Source organism: Furipterus horrens, unplaced genomic scaffold (genome assembly GCF_987537825.1).
Source record: "Furipterus horrens unplaced genomic scaffold, mFurHor1.1.pri manual_scaffold_9, whole genome shotgun sequence".
Classification (NCBI taxonomy): Eukaryota; Metazoa; Chordata; class Mammalia; order Chiroptera; family Furipteridae; genus Furipterus; species Furipterus horrens.
The window spans coordinates 21,408,754-21,425,938 of NW_028327179.1; the positions used below are offsets into that span (position 1 = coordinate 21,408,754).

Genomic DNA, 17,185 nt, shown 5'->3' on the forward strand with positions numbered 1-17,185 from the left:
ATTCAACAGATACTTTAATCACCTTTCCAGTTAATGATAGTAGAATGTATCCCAGACTGACTATAAAGATTGTAAGGAGAGATTAGAAGCTTGAAGGAGAGTTTGGCTAAAACAACCACCTATGAAAGATAAACATACAGAAAGTAAGAAAACCATTTGGAACAGAAAGAAGCTATTGGACTGCATCCCAAATGCATGTCTTGCATGTATAACATACACTAGATAATGCGTTCAGTCTTATGGGAGAAACATAATGGTCAAGTTGATATTTGCTATCAGAGAGTGTCAAATGAATAAATCTATTTTGCAGATTACTAACAGAATGCTTCAACTCAGGGACTTCTTAAGCCTTGAAAATAATTAGTGAATTCCCTGACACAGTTGTAAAATCTCAGTTCCTTACTCTGATATGTTGGTTGAGCATTTCCTGGCCCTCTACACCTTTTCCAATTGATATTGCTCACAGTACTAACCCTGGGATATTTGGGCCTTGATACATTAAAAAGAACAGAATTTGTGAGATAGCATGTATTTGAAATTTTTTCAAAGCTGTTGTTATTTTATCATTAGTTTTGTCTATTTTCATTTATTTTAGTCTCCTTCAATATTTAATATAAAGCCATACACTATTACACTTTAAAATAATCTCATTTGAGATTTAGTAAGTAAAAGAATATATTTCTACAAAGATGCTTTTTGTATTTATACTATCATACACCATCTTATCATTCCACCTAAATCAATATTTTTTCTTGCGAGATTGTCTAAAGAGATATTTGAATGAAGTTTTATTTTTGCTATTTCAGAGTCCATGCCTCAAATAAATAATGAGGCTCTACAATGTAAAAGACATTATATTGAACACTGTGATGCAAAGTCATGTTGGATCTTGTAGTCTAGGAGGGAAGAAGATAAACTTGTAAATTTGCCTGCATGCATACCTGCATTAAGAGAACTCCTTTTAGAACTTTTCTTTAAAGGTGAACTTAAAGTAAGCAATAATTAAAAACTAACATTATCATGTGTACATAGTGTTCAAAAAATTCTTATTGGGTTTTATTTTTTTGAGGAGAAAATTATTTTAGAGTACATGTGTGTGCTTCAGTGACAGCTCACACCTGTCCTAGTGACATGACTGAACATAGTAAAGACAGTGTCACATTAGAGTAAAGTGGATTCTAACTGAAATGCAAAACCTACTCGGATACAGACCCTTGGTTACAAGATACATTGAAAATCATGATAAAAACATTTTGCTTAAAATTATTCTATTCCATTATTTGCATTTTGTAATTACACAGTAAAATAACTTGCATCGGCATCGTTAGTCTTGCTACTTACCACCTTTAACTAAAAAATACACTTCTTTCTATTGAGTCTTAGTAATTGTTAATCTTAGATAAAGCTACAATTAATTGATTATGTGCCTCTGAGGTGGTAAAAATGTTATCATTTCCCAGAATTAATTATAAAACTTTTCACTCTTTCTCTGTAAAGGGAGTTCCTCCACGGCAGTTTTAGGGGACTGTCAAACAGCTCTCTGATATTTCAAGTTATGAATAATCAATTGTAGTATAAGAAAAGCATAAGAAGGGAGACATTTAAATTGCATTTTTTCCTGAAAGTATTTTAGTATCAAAAATGAGTATTTGAAATTTCAGGAAGTTAGCCATGCTACGTATTTGTTTATATACTTTAGCTCAATGGGCTTTACATTTTTAAATTTAACATAATTAGCTAATTACATACATTTTATAACAACATTGAAGTGCAAATGGTGAAAGAAAACCCCTGGGTAAGTTAAGTTGTTACCTTCCTCATTTACTCAGAGATCTTTTGTCAAGTAGCTAATATAGTGTGGTATGCATGGTAGGCCCTCAGTCAACACTTGTTGAAGAATAAGTTAGTCATTTCTTTGTTCTTTGTTCATGTTTTTCGCTAGTTAAGTAATTCATTTTTGTCTTTTAAAGATCATTTATTAATATCATCATATGACTATAATAACACTCCTTATATCTGAAAAAAATATAGTCCATATTCAATTTTCACATTTTGGAACAAACTTGTTTTTACAGCTAATTCATAAGTATGTCAGATCACGTGATTTCCTGCTGCAAATGCTCTAACACTCTTCCTCTCACTCTGCCCTCAAGTGACAAGGTGCAATATCTTTCATGATCTGCCCCAGTCCAGCCATCACCAAAGATCGTATCTTTGAACTTATCTCCTTCTACTCTAGTCCTCCCTCACCCCTCATTCAGCCTCTTGTTCCAGTCTCCCGTTCCCCACGCTGGCGCCTATGGAAATTCCTCTTCGGAGGAGCACCTTTACACCTCAGGGCATTTGCACTACCTGTTTTATCTACCTGGGATGTTCTTTCTTCAAATATGTGCAAAGCTCTGCCCCATTTCATCTTTAATCTTTATTCGAAGAACAAATTCTCATTTCCTGGTCATGAAATTTAAAACTGTAAGCACCACCCTCTAACATATGTAAACCTTTGTCTTTTTAATTTTTTTCTTTAAAACTTCATACCATCAGACATTGTACACTAAGCTGATTTATTTTTTATTTATTTATTTTTTCCATTCATTTGAAGATAAGCCCTCGAAGGATGGATTTTTACATTCCGGTAACTTCTTATCCCAATTCCCGGAGCAAAACCTAGTACAAAGTGGGTTTGCAGAGAACATTCACTGAATATGAGACACTCTTCATCCTGAAATTGCCAAGATAAAGTAATGATAGGATGATGACGTTTATTTTCATTCCCTTTAAATCTACTTGGATGAGTACTAGTGTTATTTCTTTAGTATTAACAGGGATTTAAAAACAAAGGATCCAGATGGTCAGATATATAATAATAATGAAAGGCATATAGAAATGTGTTTTAAATCGGTGCCAATTTGGCAGCAACATCTAAGCAGTTTCATCAATCTGTATTCTTTACAGATTCTCCATATATCTCCCTAAATAGCCTGTGGATGCTTCTTGGGAGAAAAAAATAAAGAAGAGCTGTTCAAAAATTTAAACATTTTTTTGGTGTGTGAGTCTCTGAGCTTACAGACAATTCAATGAACTGTGCCCCAATGTTTTTTCATTAGTGTTTCCACTGTTATACATTTAAACAATCTCATTCATTTAAAGGTCACGATCTTCAATAACAAATTCTAAAACTGCTACATGAGAGCAGTAAATATAAGATACCTAAATTTGGAAATGTTCTGCTAAATTATGAGATTAAAAACTATTGATTGAGGACGGTGTCTACCCACATACAGAAATGGTTGGCATTTTGGACAACATAGAATTTTAGGAGAGATTTAAGCTAAGACAAAGATGGGTTAACCAGGAAACAATAATTCCTCAATTAGTTGGAAATACTGAAGCAGCTAATATTATTCGCTTTGAAGAAGACTTGGTTTTGCAACATTGTAAGCTGTGTGAAATGACAGGAAATGTAAGGGAAAGGAAATTTGCTCCCTTCAAACTGTATAGATTTTGAAGAAAGAAGTTTATATCATCAGTAAAACTTTAGAAATAAATAGGATGACATCATCTCATAGAAATCATGTAAGAAATGAGGAAATTTATATTCCATTGTTATGTCTGTAATAGGCTTTTATTTTTAAAGTAAGACAATCTGTTTTTAAATTCTTGCTTTCTGAAAGCAGTAATTTGCCAATATTGTCTGATTCAGAACAATTTTAGTAAAATGCCTAAGATATTAAAAACTGTGAGTTTGATGTGGGGAATATACAGTGAATATTCCAAATTTTTTTGAACAATAAAGAGGAGGGCACCTTAGATAATAAAAATATCCATCTAACCATAAACTAATGCTTCCTTTTATTATTTTAATTATTTTTCATTCTATGGGCCCAGGGATGCATTAAATGCCCTTTACATCAATTTACATTGATTTATTGCATTCAGGCAACAACCTTGAATGGCTGATTTTATATGCAGAAAATTAAGGCTTAGTGCTGTCGAAGAATAAAACTATAGAGCTATTTTTCTGCTTGCTGAGCAAGGGAGAGCTGCAGCCCTTGAGAAAATTCAGAAAGTTTCTCTGATATGTAACTGAGAAAAGGACTAAGAAGTAATGTATTGCTTATTAAGAGAGGTGCCAGCCATGGCCCATCATCTTCAGCTAGAAAGTGTTGGATCCAAGAGATGATGCAGATGAACTACTTCAGATCAACACATTGCTGACTACAAAGGCTTAGCATACAGAAGGAAGAGCAACTGCAAATAACCTTGCATCTATACCCCATGCCCATAAGTATGTTCATCACAGAAACTTCCTATAACTTTGTAATAAAATGAACTCTTGATTTCCCAGGGGTCTTCATACACATTGAGGGTTGTCTCTTACTGTTGGTCACTCATCCAACTGGAAGTGGGTTACTTCTCTTTCCATGGGGTACCTCTAAGAAACCCTTTAAATAATAATAGATGCTCCTGCCCAACAGAGTATATTTGTAAACAGTGGGCAGTTGACTTTATGTGTGTATTTTCAATGTTGGCTTCATTCATTCTGGTAAATTGCTTTTTTGAAAATACTTATGGTGTATGAGGCTGTTCTTACATTTTTATATTACTTATAGTTTTTAGTTATGTGGTCAGTCCGCTAGTAGAATTTGCAAAATTTTATGGTAGTGGTGATTTATTAAAAATGGGAGAAAATAAAGCTTTTTACTACTACCAGTATAAATGTCTGAAGTGCCCTTCTGAGAATGAATAAGCAAAGCAGACTAAACTAACCAAAAATGTCATATTAATGTGTAGACAGTCTTAGAACCATGTAAACAAAGTGAAGTTGCTGACTTTTTTATTGACTTGAGATTATATTAGAGACAAAAGCATGCATAGTACATATACTAAATTTGTACATTTTCAAATCAAGAAAACTTACTTCATCTAATGATATCTCTGTATGTCATTTTAGGTTTATTCAAACTAATATAATAATACAATTGGTCATTCTCTATATTACCTCAATATTATTACATAGGAAAAATAGACTTTTCCTACTCAAAATATCACTTTAAAGAATTACTGTTATTAACATCTGCCAGAAATTAGAACAAAATTATGAACATTCGTCTGCCAAGTTTTATTTTTGTCCTATTTTGAGTTTCATCTCAGTTACATTAAACTGGGTAAGGAAAAAGTACCCTTCAGGGGCTTCCTATGAGGCCTATAGGCCTTATACTCTCTTGATCTGGATAGATGTGGCTTGCATTCCAGCTTCCTCTCTGAAGGTCTCCTTGTCTAACCAAATGGCCTACTGGATAGGACCCAGCGCAACTTCACTGCTCTTCAGTTCCATGTGGTCTGCATCTACTTCAAAGGAAACAGTTACTCATTGCTGCCCCTGTAGTTACAGGCAGTGTTGGCTAAGCCTGATAGACTACCATTTACTTGCCTTTGCCCTCAATTTCCCAGGCAGGAGTCAGATCTTGGCCCACTGTCCTCTTCTTGGAGAAGGCGTGCTCTCTGGGTAGCTCCTGTGAAATTCTCTTATTAACTTGAGAAGAGAAGTGGCTTCCCTCACCATTTCCCCTAGTGGACATGGAGATTCTCAAGGCAGCAAGGCTGCCTCCCCTCACAGTGTCTCCTCCTGTAAAGCCAGCCCTCCAGTGAGGAAGGGTGGTGGGTGAGGATCTTGAAATAGATTTCTTTGAAAGCCTGAACAGGAAGTTTTAGAATTTCGCTTTGGAATTTTGTATCTATTGATCTTGATGTTAGGGTGAAACTTGGATGTTAACCACTTTTTTCTAGTTGTTGAAAATAATATTCACCATGAGAGACAAGAAAAGGGGATAAGAAAAATCCCTTTCGTTTGGAGTATTCATGAACATGTATTACCATGCTCACTTTAGTGTCCCGATTTAATCATTGCAACAACTCTGTGAAATTAGGAACATTAATCCTAATTTACATAAGAGGAGAGCAAGTTTCAAAGAGAAAAAATTTAAGGTCATACAAATACTTTGGAAATGCCTGACCTCTTCCTGCTACACTGCCACAGGTAAGACATATACATTTAATTTAAACACCAATGTTAGTAACCTAAGACTGACTGACTTAGTTCTCAAAGAACTACCTTCCTTTTGTAGACTTGGGAATAAAATTGAGGTCATTTCTATTACTAATGACTTTGAACATAGCACAAAATTTTAATGTTGGCTGAGTCTTAAAATATATGTTTAATTTTTTTCAGACAATAGATTTTGAAGGTTTCAAGCTATTTATGAAGACATTCTTAGAAGCAGAGCTTCCCGATGATTTCACAGCACACCTTTTCATGTCCTTTAGTAACAGGTTTCCTCATTCCAGTCCAAATGTAAAAAGTAAACCTGCTCTCCTTTCAGGAGGTAAGTTTAATTATTTACTTTAAACAATTATATACAGTAGTTCTCAATATCGCGGTTCACTTATCATGGCCTCACTGTATCGCAGTTTAAAAATATATATATATTTATTTATCACTGATTTTTTGCTATATTGCAGGATTTTGCAGTACTGTATACATATGTTGTTAAAGTTACGTAGGTTTAAGAGTGTAGAGTATGTTTAAGAACATAAGTAGTGTTTATAGAAGTGTGGAAAATGTTAATAAGGGAGTGGGAAAGGTTAATAAGGGACTGGGAACAGTTTATAAGTGTTTGGGAAGGGTTTATAAAGCCTTAAAATATATATAAATACTAAAATAAATGTAAGGTTCCTACTTCGTGGATTTTCACCTATCACAGAGAGATCTAGAATGTAATACCCACGATAAGTGAGGGAATACTGTACAGCAAAAAAATAAAATAAAAATAAAAAATCTTGGAGGGAAAATCAGTATCAAGTTTTCTTTAACACAGGAAATGATTTGCCTAAAAATTACCTTTGCTGCGGGATTTATACTTTAATACTAAGATTGTGCAATCTTTAAAATGTCTCAAATAACAGCTAAATATTAGATAATGTATACTTTATATGACTTGTCATTCAATGTTGTAGAAGTCTATGCTTAAATAATAATTTTAAGAGATACTTTTGTCTCATATGGAAACGTTTTCTTTTAAATGATTGTATAATATACATATATAAATGTAGTAACAAAGCAGTTATGTCTACAAAATATATTATTAAATATATTATTTAATATAAGTTGTGCAAAGTAACAATATGCTTTTAAATTGTTATATTTGTAATTTCAGAAAAGAGTTGATTTTTCCATTAAATAAATAATTAAAATTTTTGTTACCATAGGGATAATTAATTTTTCATTATGTTTAGCTTTTTAGAGATATCTAACACATTAATTCCATTCGCCAATTATATTATTCACTATTCAGTCAGGAAAACCAAAATCTCACCATATAACTCTAGAGAACGTGAAATAGGACATTGGTTACACAGTGATGGAGAGTTGAAAAAACAAAGAACACCGAGGAAATGCAGAGGTAGAGCCACATGCTTCCGGAAGCTGGAACAAAGACCCTCTGAGCTGGGATGCAAAGTTCTGAAGGGAGGGTGTTGTCTGGCAGATCTTGAGTACCAGGTCTGTGGAAAAGGCACTTACTGGCTGGCTTTGGTAGCTCAGGAGCTCAAGGAAGGGTCTGCAGTCCTGGATGTCAGTCCCCTTGGGAACATCACCACGGTCTGTGCGGGACCTTGTAAGGAGCACTCGCTATGCCTTTTGTGGCATGGAAATAAGCAAAGACTAGAGCCTATTGCTACTGGAAACACGTGCAGCAAGGGTGGAGTGCTGGGGGGATCTAACGGCAAGCAAGCACGGGTAGACTAGCAGGAGGCAGCCTCTCCTCTTCCCTGCCTTCCGAACTCTGCAGTACGTGCTGTGAACTAGCTGGTTTCTCCCTGGCAGTGGAGAAATATCGGCTACTGAAGTTATTTTGACCTTGCAAATCCCCTAAGAGGGGCCTAGGAAACCCTAAGGGCCCTACTAAGCACTATGAAATAGAATATGGAAGTGTGAATAAGATGAGAAGTTGAATAAAAAATCAATAAAAAATTCAGATCAATAACAAATTTAAAACTTATAATGAGAAAAATAGATGATTCAGCCAGCAAGAAAACTCGGGCAATCTGGTGAAGTGTCCACACCATTAACCCTTACGTTGTGCTGTGTACCCTTCTGGTAACAAAGTCATATATTTTTCCTAGAGCAATTTTGGTCCAAACTTCTTAAAAACAAGTGTACATCTTTCACATAATGTATTTTGATCCCTTCAAAATATATAAAAATATTGTTTATCCTAATCTTCAGCTATGCAAACATAACATATTTTTAGTCCCTAAAATAATTCCCCTCATATAATTAATTGAGAGACTCACATTTGTTGTGTTTCTCTGAATCAGTGCTATACAGTCTGCCCTTAAAAGATGGTGCCGAAGCTCTCCAGTGTTCTGGGCTGAGCATTTTTAAATGGGAGAATTGCTTACTTTCATCTAGAAACTAATAGTTCCCACGTCTCCATTTCATGTTTTAAATGGATTCCACATACCTTAGATGCAATAAAATAACAATGTTTCCCTTATTTAATCTTCCATGAAGCAATACTGTCCTTGGCTTTTGAGAAAGAAGAAAGGGGAACATTTTTTAATATGTTGTGTGTCTGAGTTACTGTGTCAAAGAACATAAAGTACTTAGGTAGTATTGTCAGATAGTCAAATCTCAAACCTTTTTTTTTAAATAGCATGTAGTAAGTACTACACAGAAGATGCCAAATTTACAAGTAATAGATATCAAATCAGGTCACAAAATGGAAAAAAAAAGTTAAGAAATAATGGCTTGTACTTTATTTGGGGCATTCAGACCTGCTTGAAAGGAATTACAAGAGAGGCTGTATAATACTCATGAGTCAATAATTAATAAACTAAGCTGTGATTCAGTCTCAAAGCTTGGCCTTTACCTTTTAAAACTTAAGTAAGTGCACAGTGTCCTTGTGGGACTGTCCCTAACCCCATCTGCAGGGAATACGGAGAGCAAGACAACAATAACATTTTCAAGGCTTTGGTAACCTTGACTCAGAAACTGGAAAAATAAATGTATTTTTATTCCTAGAACTTTGCTTTTCAATAATGTAAGTTATCTATCCAAGATGTGTTTCTGGTTGAAAAAAGTCACAAATTATTTCTGAATAGAAAAGTGTTATTATCTACTTTGTTTATTCCCTCATAGTGTTCACCATATTTTATTTATTGCCACAATACCACCAGGACTATGATGACTATATATAAACTGAACAGTAAGGTCTTCTCAATAAAAGAAAAACAAAATGTTATTCTAGTTCATAAATAAAAATCAAGTATAGAAGATAATGGTAAAGGTAAAAAAATAATTTTATATAATAAAATTTTAAAAATAGTTGTAAATAGGTATAAAGGTTGTGCATATAGTTGTGTTTTATTGAACTTTTAATAAAAGATGATTACTTTTGTTTCCATGCTGGTCTATTACTTTAAACATAATTTATTTATTTATTTTTAGAGAGAGGTGGAGGGAAAGAGAAAGGGAAAAAAACATCAGTGTGTGAGAGAAACATTGATCGGTTGCCTCTCACGTGTCCCCAGCTGGACACCTGGCCCACAACCCAGGCATGTGCCCTGACCTGGAATCAAACTGGTGACCTTTCAGTTATCAGGCCAGCACTCAGTCCATTGAGCCATACCAGCCAGGGATATACTTTTAATTTTTGAAGATATCCCTATTGCATTCTCTTTTCAACTTTGTCATAGCCTCTTCTGCTTCATTGTAAATGCCAGGTCTCTAATCCCTCACCACATCTTTGCTAGTCCAGTGACCAATTTCTGATCTTAACTACATCCCTAAAATATGTCACTTGAACTATTCTCTCTCCAAAATTATTCAAGCACTTGGAACCTTTGCTTTTTTGAATGTGACCCATAAACCTTTAACTATGAATCAATATCATGATCTCATATTTCAGTTCCTACAGCTTAAACACTGACAAAAAAACAGAGGGGGATTCCATAAATTAGCTGATTGTTGCCACTACAATTTCCTAACACCCAGTATTAACATGGCCTTAGTACCTCCTCAGTTAAAAAAAAATATTTTTTTTGTAAAATGTATTCACTCTGATATTTTTCTGCTGTATAAAGGAGGTAAAACTTTGCAAATCTTTTTTTAGTTTACTCAAATCTCTCCCTTCATTCTGAACAGATGACATTTTTTTAGCCTCATACAAAAAATAGGCACTGTCTAAGATAACATACTTCAGGTATTCCTTACGTAACCCAAAATTGTTTTTTCAGCTCACAGTGAATATGTGTGTGTGTGTGTATTTGCTATATTTCAGATGGACTCAAACTAGATGTGTCTGAAAGTCAGATAATTACATTCTACACAGCCTTGCTTCTAACTCCTGTCTCTCTTGCTGAATGGCACCCAATTATCTATCAATTTTCCAACCCTAAAATCTTGGGTTCTTCCTGCATCCACTGCCTCATGTTCAGTTAATTAAAAAATGTTTTCTATTACTCACGGTAACTACTTCTTCTCCAATATTCTGCAGGTGTCAGTTGGAGTCATCCTTGTATTACAGATGGTCTCATGCATGGGCCCCAATGGACCCTGACTTCCCATCTCCAAAATGTACTTTCTAACACAAAAGTCTGATTATATTACTCCTGGTTTTACAAGTGTTAGACCTTCACTATAACCTCATAGAATATTTTATTTTTACATATATATTTTTAAATTTAATTTTCCAACAAAACTTAAATCCTTGATATTTAAAGCCAATTAAAGCAGAGTTGCTTTGGTGAAGGGAGGCAATGCAGGAGAGATATTGTAACAGGATATCCTAGTCACTTTGTCTCCCCCCAGGTATTACCACACCTGCTCCTGAAGTGCCCTTAATGAGACCCCAGGTCCTGGGCAATGCCATTCATTAGGAAGATGATAAAATCTGAGTTTCACAACATGAAGCCCCATACCGTGCAGCTTATAGATGCTGCCTGCAGTCCAAAGTTGTCTTCCTGCCCCACGCACTCCTGGCTCTTTCCATGTCCAGCTGTTTGCTGTGACTTAAAAATGCTGCACTTTCTCGGGACTCTATGCTTTCTGCCCATATCTCACAGCAAAACCTAGCTTTCTCAAGCCTCAGCTGATCCTTCCCTCTAATTTAATAGCACATGTTAGAAATGCAGTGATCAATACGATGGGTTACTTGGAGAACATAACTGGAAACAGCCCTGGAAACCTTGTAAAAGTTACATCTGCCTCTTGTAGACTAGCTGGTGCATCTTGCCCCTCCCCAGCTCTCATCTATGCCAAACTCAGCAAAAACTCTGAGTATTAACTACCTTCAGCTAAATTATTGTTCTTTTTGTATACGAAAGTAATTAATACCAGTATAGTTGGTAACTCATTTGATCTAAGAACATAGTAATTAAAAGAGAATATAATACGATTTGTTAACTCATACTATATATTCCTATTGGGCTCCACATGTTGAAAACATTGTCTCTATAATAGTGAATGTCCATTATTACCCATGGGTCAGTGTGAGAGTTTTTATTATTATTCCTTATTAGTTGCCTCATAAGGAAGAAAAAAGGATGTTCTTAGCACCCTTTAAATCAGATTATGTAGTGAATGGACCAGTTTTGGATTTAATTATTTGTTTTATTAATTCATTAATTTCTACATCCAACCATCCGTTTTTTAAAACATACTTTGTGCCAGGAATTCCATCAGAAAGCTGAGGATCTTTTAGAGTAAAAAGCAGAAAGACAGACAATTAGATGATCAAATGCATTACAATGAAATAAATGCTGTGATCTATTTATTAGGATCATATGCTTGAGATTTTAATCATAAGTTAAAATCCTGATTAAGTAAAGGTAGGGGCTGGTATGGGTGGGAGATGATGGGAAGGGAGAGCCAGGAAGAAAGGCAACCTGTACATTTCTATTCAAATATAAAGAACTTATCCTATCAAAGAACATAAACTGTAAGACATTAAGTATTTTTTAATTCAAAAAATATTTATTGATCACTTAAGCTTGATACATATGATTTAGATTGCTGTAGATACATACATCAGTGAGCAAAATAGAACACTCCCACCCCATAGTCTTATATTCTAGTGGGGCAAGAAAGACTAATAGATAAGTAAACTACTTATCGTGTCAGATGATAATGAGTACTATTGGCAAAAATGAATCATATAGAAAGTGTGGGTCAGAGCTGAAAGTGACTGACTGACACTGGATGAAGGGTCATAAGGAGATGGTCCCTACACAGATGGTAGTGATGACTTGGACATTTTGGACAGAACCTGGAGGTGGGTTTGGTGGAGTGACCCTAGCAGAATTTGAGTCCTCATGGCCTCAGAGGGTTGGAGGAAGGCAAGGTATTGGGCATACTGAGAGACAGGAGACTATGTCTTGGATCATTTGGACTGGGATACGATCAATTCACTGGAAGAGAATGGCTGGAGAATGGGCAAGGGAGGTCGCCAAGGCCATCTGGTAAAGACTTTTGTCTGTCATGCTAAGATTTTTTTTCTTTTTTCTCTTTCTTTTATTTTTTGGTTTTTCAATTACAGTTGTCCCATTTTTCCCCCATTGCTCCCCCCACCCAGCCCATCCCTTCTCCCACAGTCATATCCCTCCCCGTTGTCCATGTCCATGAGTCATTTATACACGTTCCTTGATTAGACCCTTCCCTTACTTATCCCCCTTCTCTCGCTCCCCCCTATTGACTACTATTCTACTTTTTGTTCTATTTAGTTCTTTTGTTTGTGTTGTTCTTTAGTTTCCTGTATTAGGTGATATCATATGGTATTTTGCTTTATTTGCCTGGCTTATTTCACTAAGCATAATTCTCTCTAGTTCCATCCATGTTGTCGCAAATGGCAGGAGTTCCTTCTTTCTCTCTGCTACATAGTAATCCATTGTGTAAATGTACCACAGTTTTTTGATCCACTCATCTACAGATGGGCACTTAGGCTGTTTCCAGCACTTAGCTATTGTAAACAGGGCTGCTATAAACATAGGGGCGCATAAGTTTTTTTGAATTAGGGTTTTAGGATTTTTCAGGTATAATCCTAGCAGTGGAATCACTGGTTCAAAAGGCAGTTCCATTTTTAGTTTTGAATTTTATCTGTAAGAGATTGGGAAGCCATTATAAGGTTTTCAGCCAGAAAATAATCACATTGCCAGTAGTATGGAGGCTATCGTGAAGGAGATCGAGAGTGACTGTATATACACCCAGAAGATATTTAGGGTTGAGAATAATAACAACTATCTCTAAAAAGCTTAAGGTACTTTTTCTTTGGTTTCTTCTCATTGCTGATTCGATATGGCGATGCATACTTTATTTGTGCTGTTAAGCCATAGTATCAGTGATAGAATTTAGCTTTTTTCATGTTGTCTGTACAACCAGAATCACAACACCAAGTACTTCATTTATATAGAAAAATAAAAACATTTCCTTTTTGTGCATGGGAAGTTAATCAAATTAAGAACAGAAAATTACCCAATGAAAATGAGGTACTTGAACCTTTTGGAAATAATCTTTTGCCAAACGACTTTAGGGAATGTTCTTGCCAAAAGACACACTTCATTAATTGTGCTGAGAAGAAACTATTACTCTTATCAGAACTCTCTTGAGGATATTAAAAACTGTGTGTGTGTGTGTGTGTGTGTGTACTTTTTTATTGTAGGTAACTTTATGGGTCTTTTGTGTCTAATAAATGACTTCAGTTTCCACAGTGCTAAAAAAGGCAGACAATCTCCAGAAAAACACAAACTTGAAAGAGCACAAGGCATATGTGACCACAAAATAGGGAGATTCTTGGTACACTGTAGGCATTAAAAGTATAGTCATACCTTCAATAATGTTGATGTACTTTTACTGTTCATAATAATGATTCTGTGTAGTCTGCGCAGCTTCCATACCTACATACAAATGCTCTAGAAATGAAGACAAAAGAATTTCTATTCATTGGCGAATTAGCATTTATTTATATCAACCATTGCATTTCTAATGCTCCTGTAGTATCAAATTCACACTTATAATTATTATTAGTAGTTATCCATAAATTATTTAACTCTAATAAATCTTCTGTTATGAAACCCTGAAAACCTTTCACTGAAACCAGAGAAAACCCCACAACTTCAAGTACTGATTGATGATAAAATTATTGTCAGTAAAGGAAAAGTTGCCCCATAATCTCCCCTTTTATTATTAAATGGTTTGAATGTATTAGACTTCATTATTCAGATTGATGTAATAGTCTTTCTGAATGTTTCAAGTAAAATTTTGGTGGTCAGATTTCTCATCTTTAGTATTAGATTTATTCACCTGGGATAAAGGGATTTCTGCAGTTTCAGCTACATCTTAATATTTGCATATTACATGGTCGTGTTTTCTTAAGATCGTTGTACTGTCCTGTTCAGGATACTTTTTACAGTTTTTGAGATTCTAATAAGGACAAATACAATATTCAGTACCTTGCAGAGTCCCAAAGCAATTATAAAATGTTTAATTTGTGATATGCTCTAAAAATGCCCAGTAATAACCAGAAAATATACAGTGTTATGGAGCACTGACTTTGATCCACTAGAATGAAAGCTCTGTGAAAATGGGACTGTTCATCTGCTTTGTTCAATGCTTTGTCTCCAATGCCTAAAACCTGGTTTTATATGACTACTATTAAAGGTCCTTAATACTATTTGGGTTTATTTTCATAAAGGGTCTGCTAGTTCTATATCTATTAGAAAATACAGATAGTAATAAGAAAACTTTTTCATGATCTCTCTATATACATATGTATATATGTGATATTTACACATACAAACGTGTATGCACACACATTTTTCACAAACATGTATTATAATATATGTCTCAAGGAATAGTGTGGATGTAAGATGAGCATTCAGAACTCTCAGCCATGTCTAGGATTCCTTAATTTCCTTCCAAATGTTTATGAAATTATCAAGGTGTGCACTTTCAATTGTCTTGAAAACCAGACTCTTAAAACGAAAGGTCATTTAATGACAGGCAGCAGACAGATTCCTTCGATTTATTTTTCTCTTTCTGGCCCCACAAAATTGTACTTAAAGCATCGAATCCCAGTTTAAACTGCTTTTTGCAATGTGACTGCACTACTTGGCTTTGCGTCTCTTTGGCTGAATGTGAAATGGAAATAATAAGTGCATCTATCTTACTTAGTATTGGGGACTCAAAAAACATAGTGTGTTAGGTACATAAGTGTTCAGTGAATGCCAGCTATTCCATTATTCATTAAGAAGATTATTTTTCAGCATTTTAGTTTTGCAGACATAGGATAAAGGTCAAATTTAGTGTAGTGTTTTTTGTTTTTTTTTCCTAAGATGTCATACATTCTGAAAGAATACAGTAAAATTTAAGTAGTACTATTGAGATTACTTTATAATGTGGAAAAAATAGAAATGTTAGTGTCATGACTTCTTTTAATATGTGGTGGTTTTATTCCCATACTCAGGTATATTCAAGGAACTGAAAGTAATTTAAATAACTTTGAATTCCTTACTTGCAGATGGTATGTTACCTGCACTGTCCAATATGGTAGCCACTAGCCCAAGGTAGCAATTTAATTTAATTTAATTTCAATAAAACAAAAAATCAAATTCCTCATGCACAGCAGCCTCCTTTCACGTGCTCAACAGTCATATGTGTTTATACTATATTGAACATATATATATATATATATATATATATATATATATATATATATATATATATATCTCACATTGTTATAAGAGCTGAGTATTCTCCTGGACAGGACTGACTTGGACAGATGTGGTTTTTAATTGTTTTTGAAAAGAGACTAACACTTAGAATTAGATGACATGTCTTCAGCTCTTGACTCCCCTATTGCTACCCAACCATCAGCCATTTACTTTCTGACTTTTCACCCTTTTGTATATAAAATAGACTTGTGGGGTCAAATGAAACCACTGTGTGTAAGTGTTGCTGGCCTACAGCCAGAAGTGTTGTTACTGCTGCTCTTTCAATAACAGTGGCTTTAGAACATGATCCACAAAAGACCTGCGCTTCAAGTCCTGCTCCTTACAGTTGCTTGTTTTGGGGTTTTGTCAATGTCCAATCATAAAACAGAGTATGTTTATAGAGGGGCTTTGCTGACCTCAGTTTCTTGTCAGGAACTGTATCCCTCTGCCTGTCTTCACTTTATGAGGAATCACAGTGGATTTTACATTCCTTGTTCATTAGCATCCCAGTCTTATTTCATTTTGCTTCCAGCTTGCGTAAGAACAAAAATTAAAAAAAAAAAAAATTAGAGTGTTATACTAAGACCAACATAATTGGAAGGGTAACTCTAAAAATCATGAAATATATAATAATACTAAACAACTATTTTTACTCTTGATTATATATGCTGCTCATCATGACTATTAATATGGAAATGGGAAGTAAGATTATAGTATGTGACAAATTGCTTCATAAGCTTGATACATTTCTGCAAATTGAGCCAGTATTAAAAAATGAGAAGTCAAATTGCCAGGCTTATATTGCCTTAGAATTTTAGAAATGTAATTTGTGTTTTTAGTTTTGAACATTTTATTTTAATAAATAAAGGAAAACTGGGTAAGATGCTAGTGTTTTCATTATCTTAAATGCTAGTGTTTGAAAATAAAACTGGAACAGAGGCAGTAATTGAATGTGTATCCAAAACTTATTCACTAATAATTGAACCTGAAGACTGGAATTAAGAGTATCTCTTAGAGTAAGTCTTTTCAAGTTATTGTTTCCAGAAATAGAGTATCTGGACTGGAATAAAATGAAAATCATGTGCTTGAAGAATGTAATGGTAGGCAGTGTTAAATTGGACTATATTTTCATTTAAACTTTGAAGAGAAAAGAACCTTTATATACATAAATGTTTATATGTTATATAAGTATATATATATATTAGTGTATATACTAAAATCATAAGAACCGAAAAACTCAAAGTATATGATAATTTGTCCCCATAAAACTAATACAATCTAAATACAATATTTTTTGCTTTATTCAGTACTTTGTGGTACACAGTAATATACATGAATACATATATACATATGCATGGATATGTGGACATAAATGGTGTGTATGAGTATTTGCTTCGCTTTTGTGAAAAAATATTAAAAA

General features: G+C 34.4%; 1 protein-coding gene across 1 annotated transcript in view; it reads left to right on the forward strand.

The window, feature by feature from the left end:
• Nucleotides 1-17,185, forward strand: part of DGKB (diacylglycerol kinase beta) — a 583,788-nt gene that overhangs the window by 139,769 nt on the left and 426,834 nt on the right. The window contains exon 5 of the mRNA XM_090287823.1: nucleotides 6,230-6,383. Within this exon, the coding sequence (XP_090143949.1) occupies nucleotides 6,230-6,383 (154 nt within the window). The remainder of the gene's footprint in view (nucleotides 1-6,229; nucleotides 6,384-17,185) is intronic.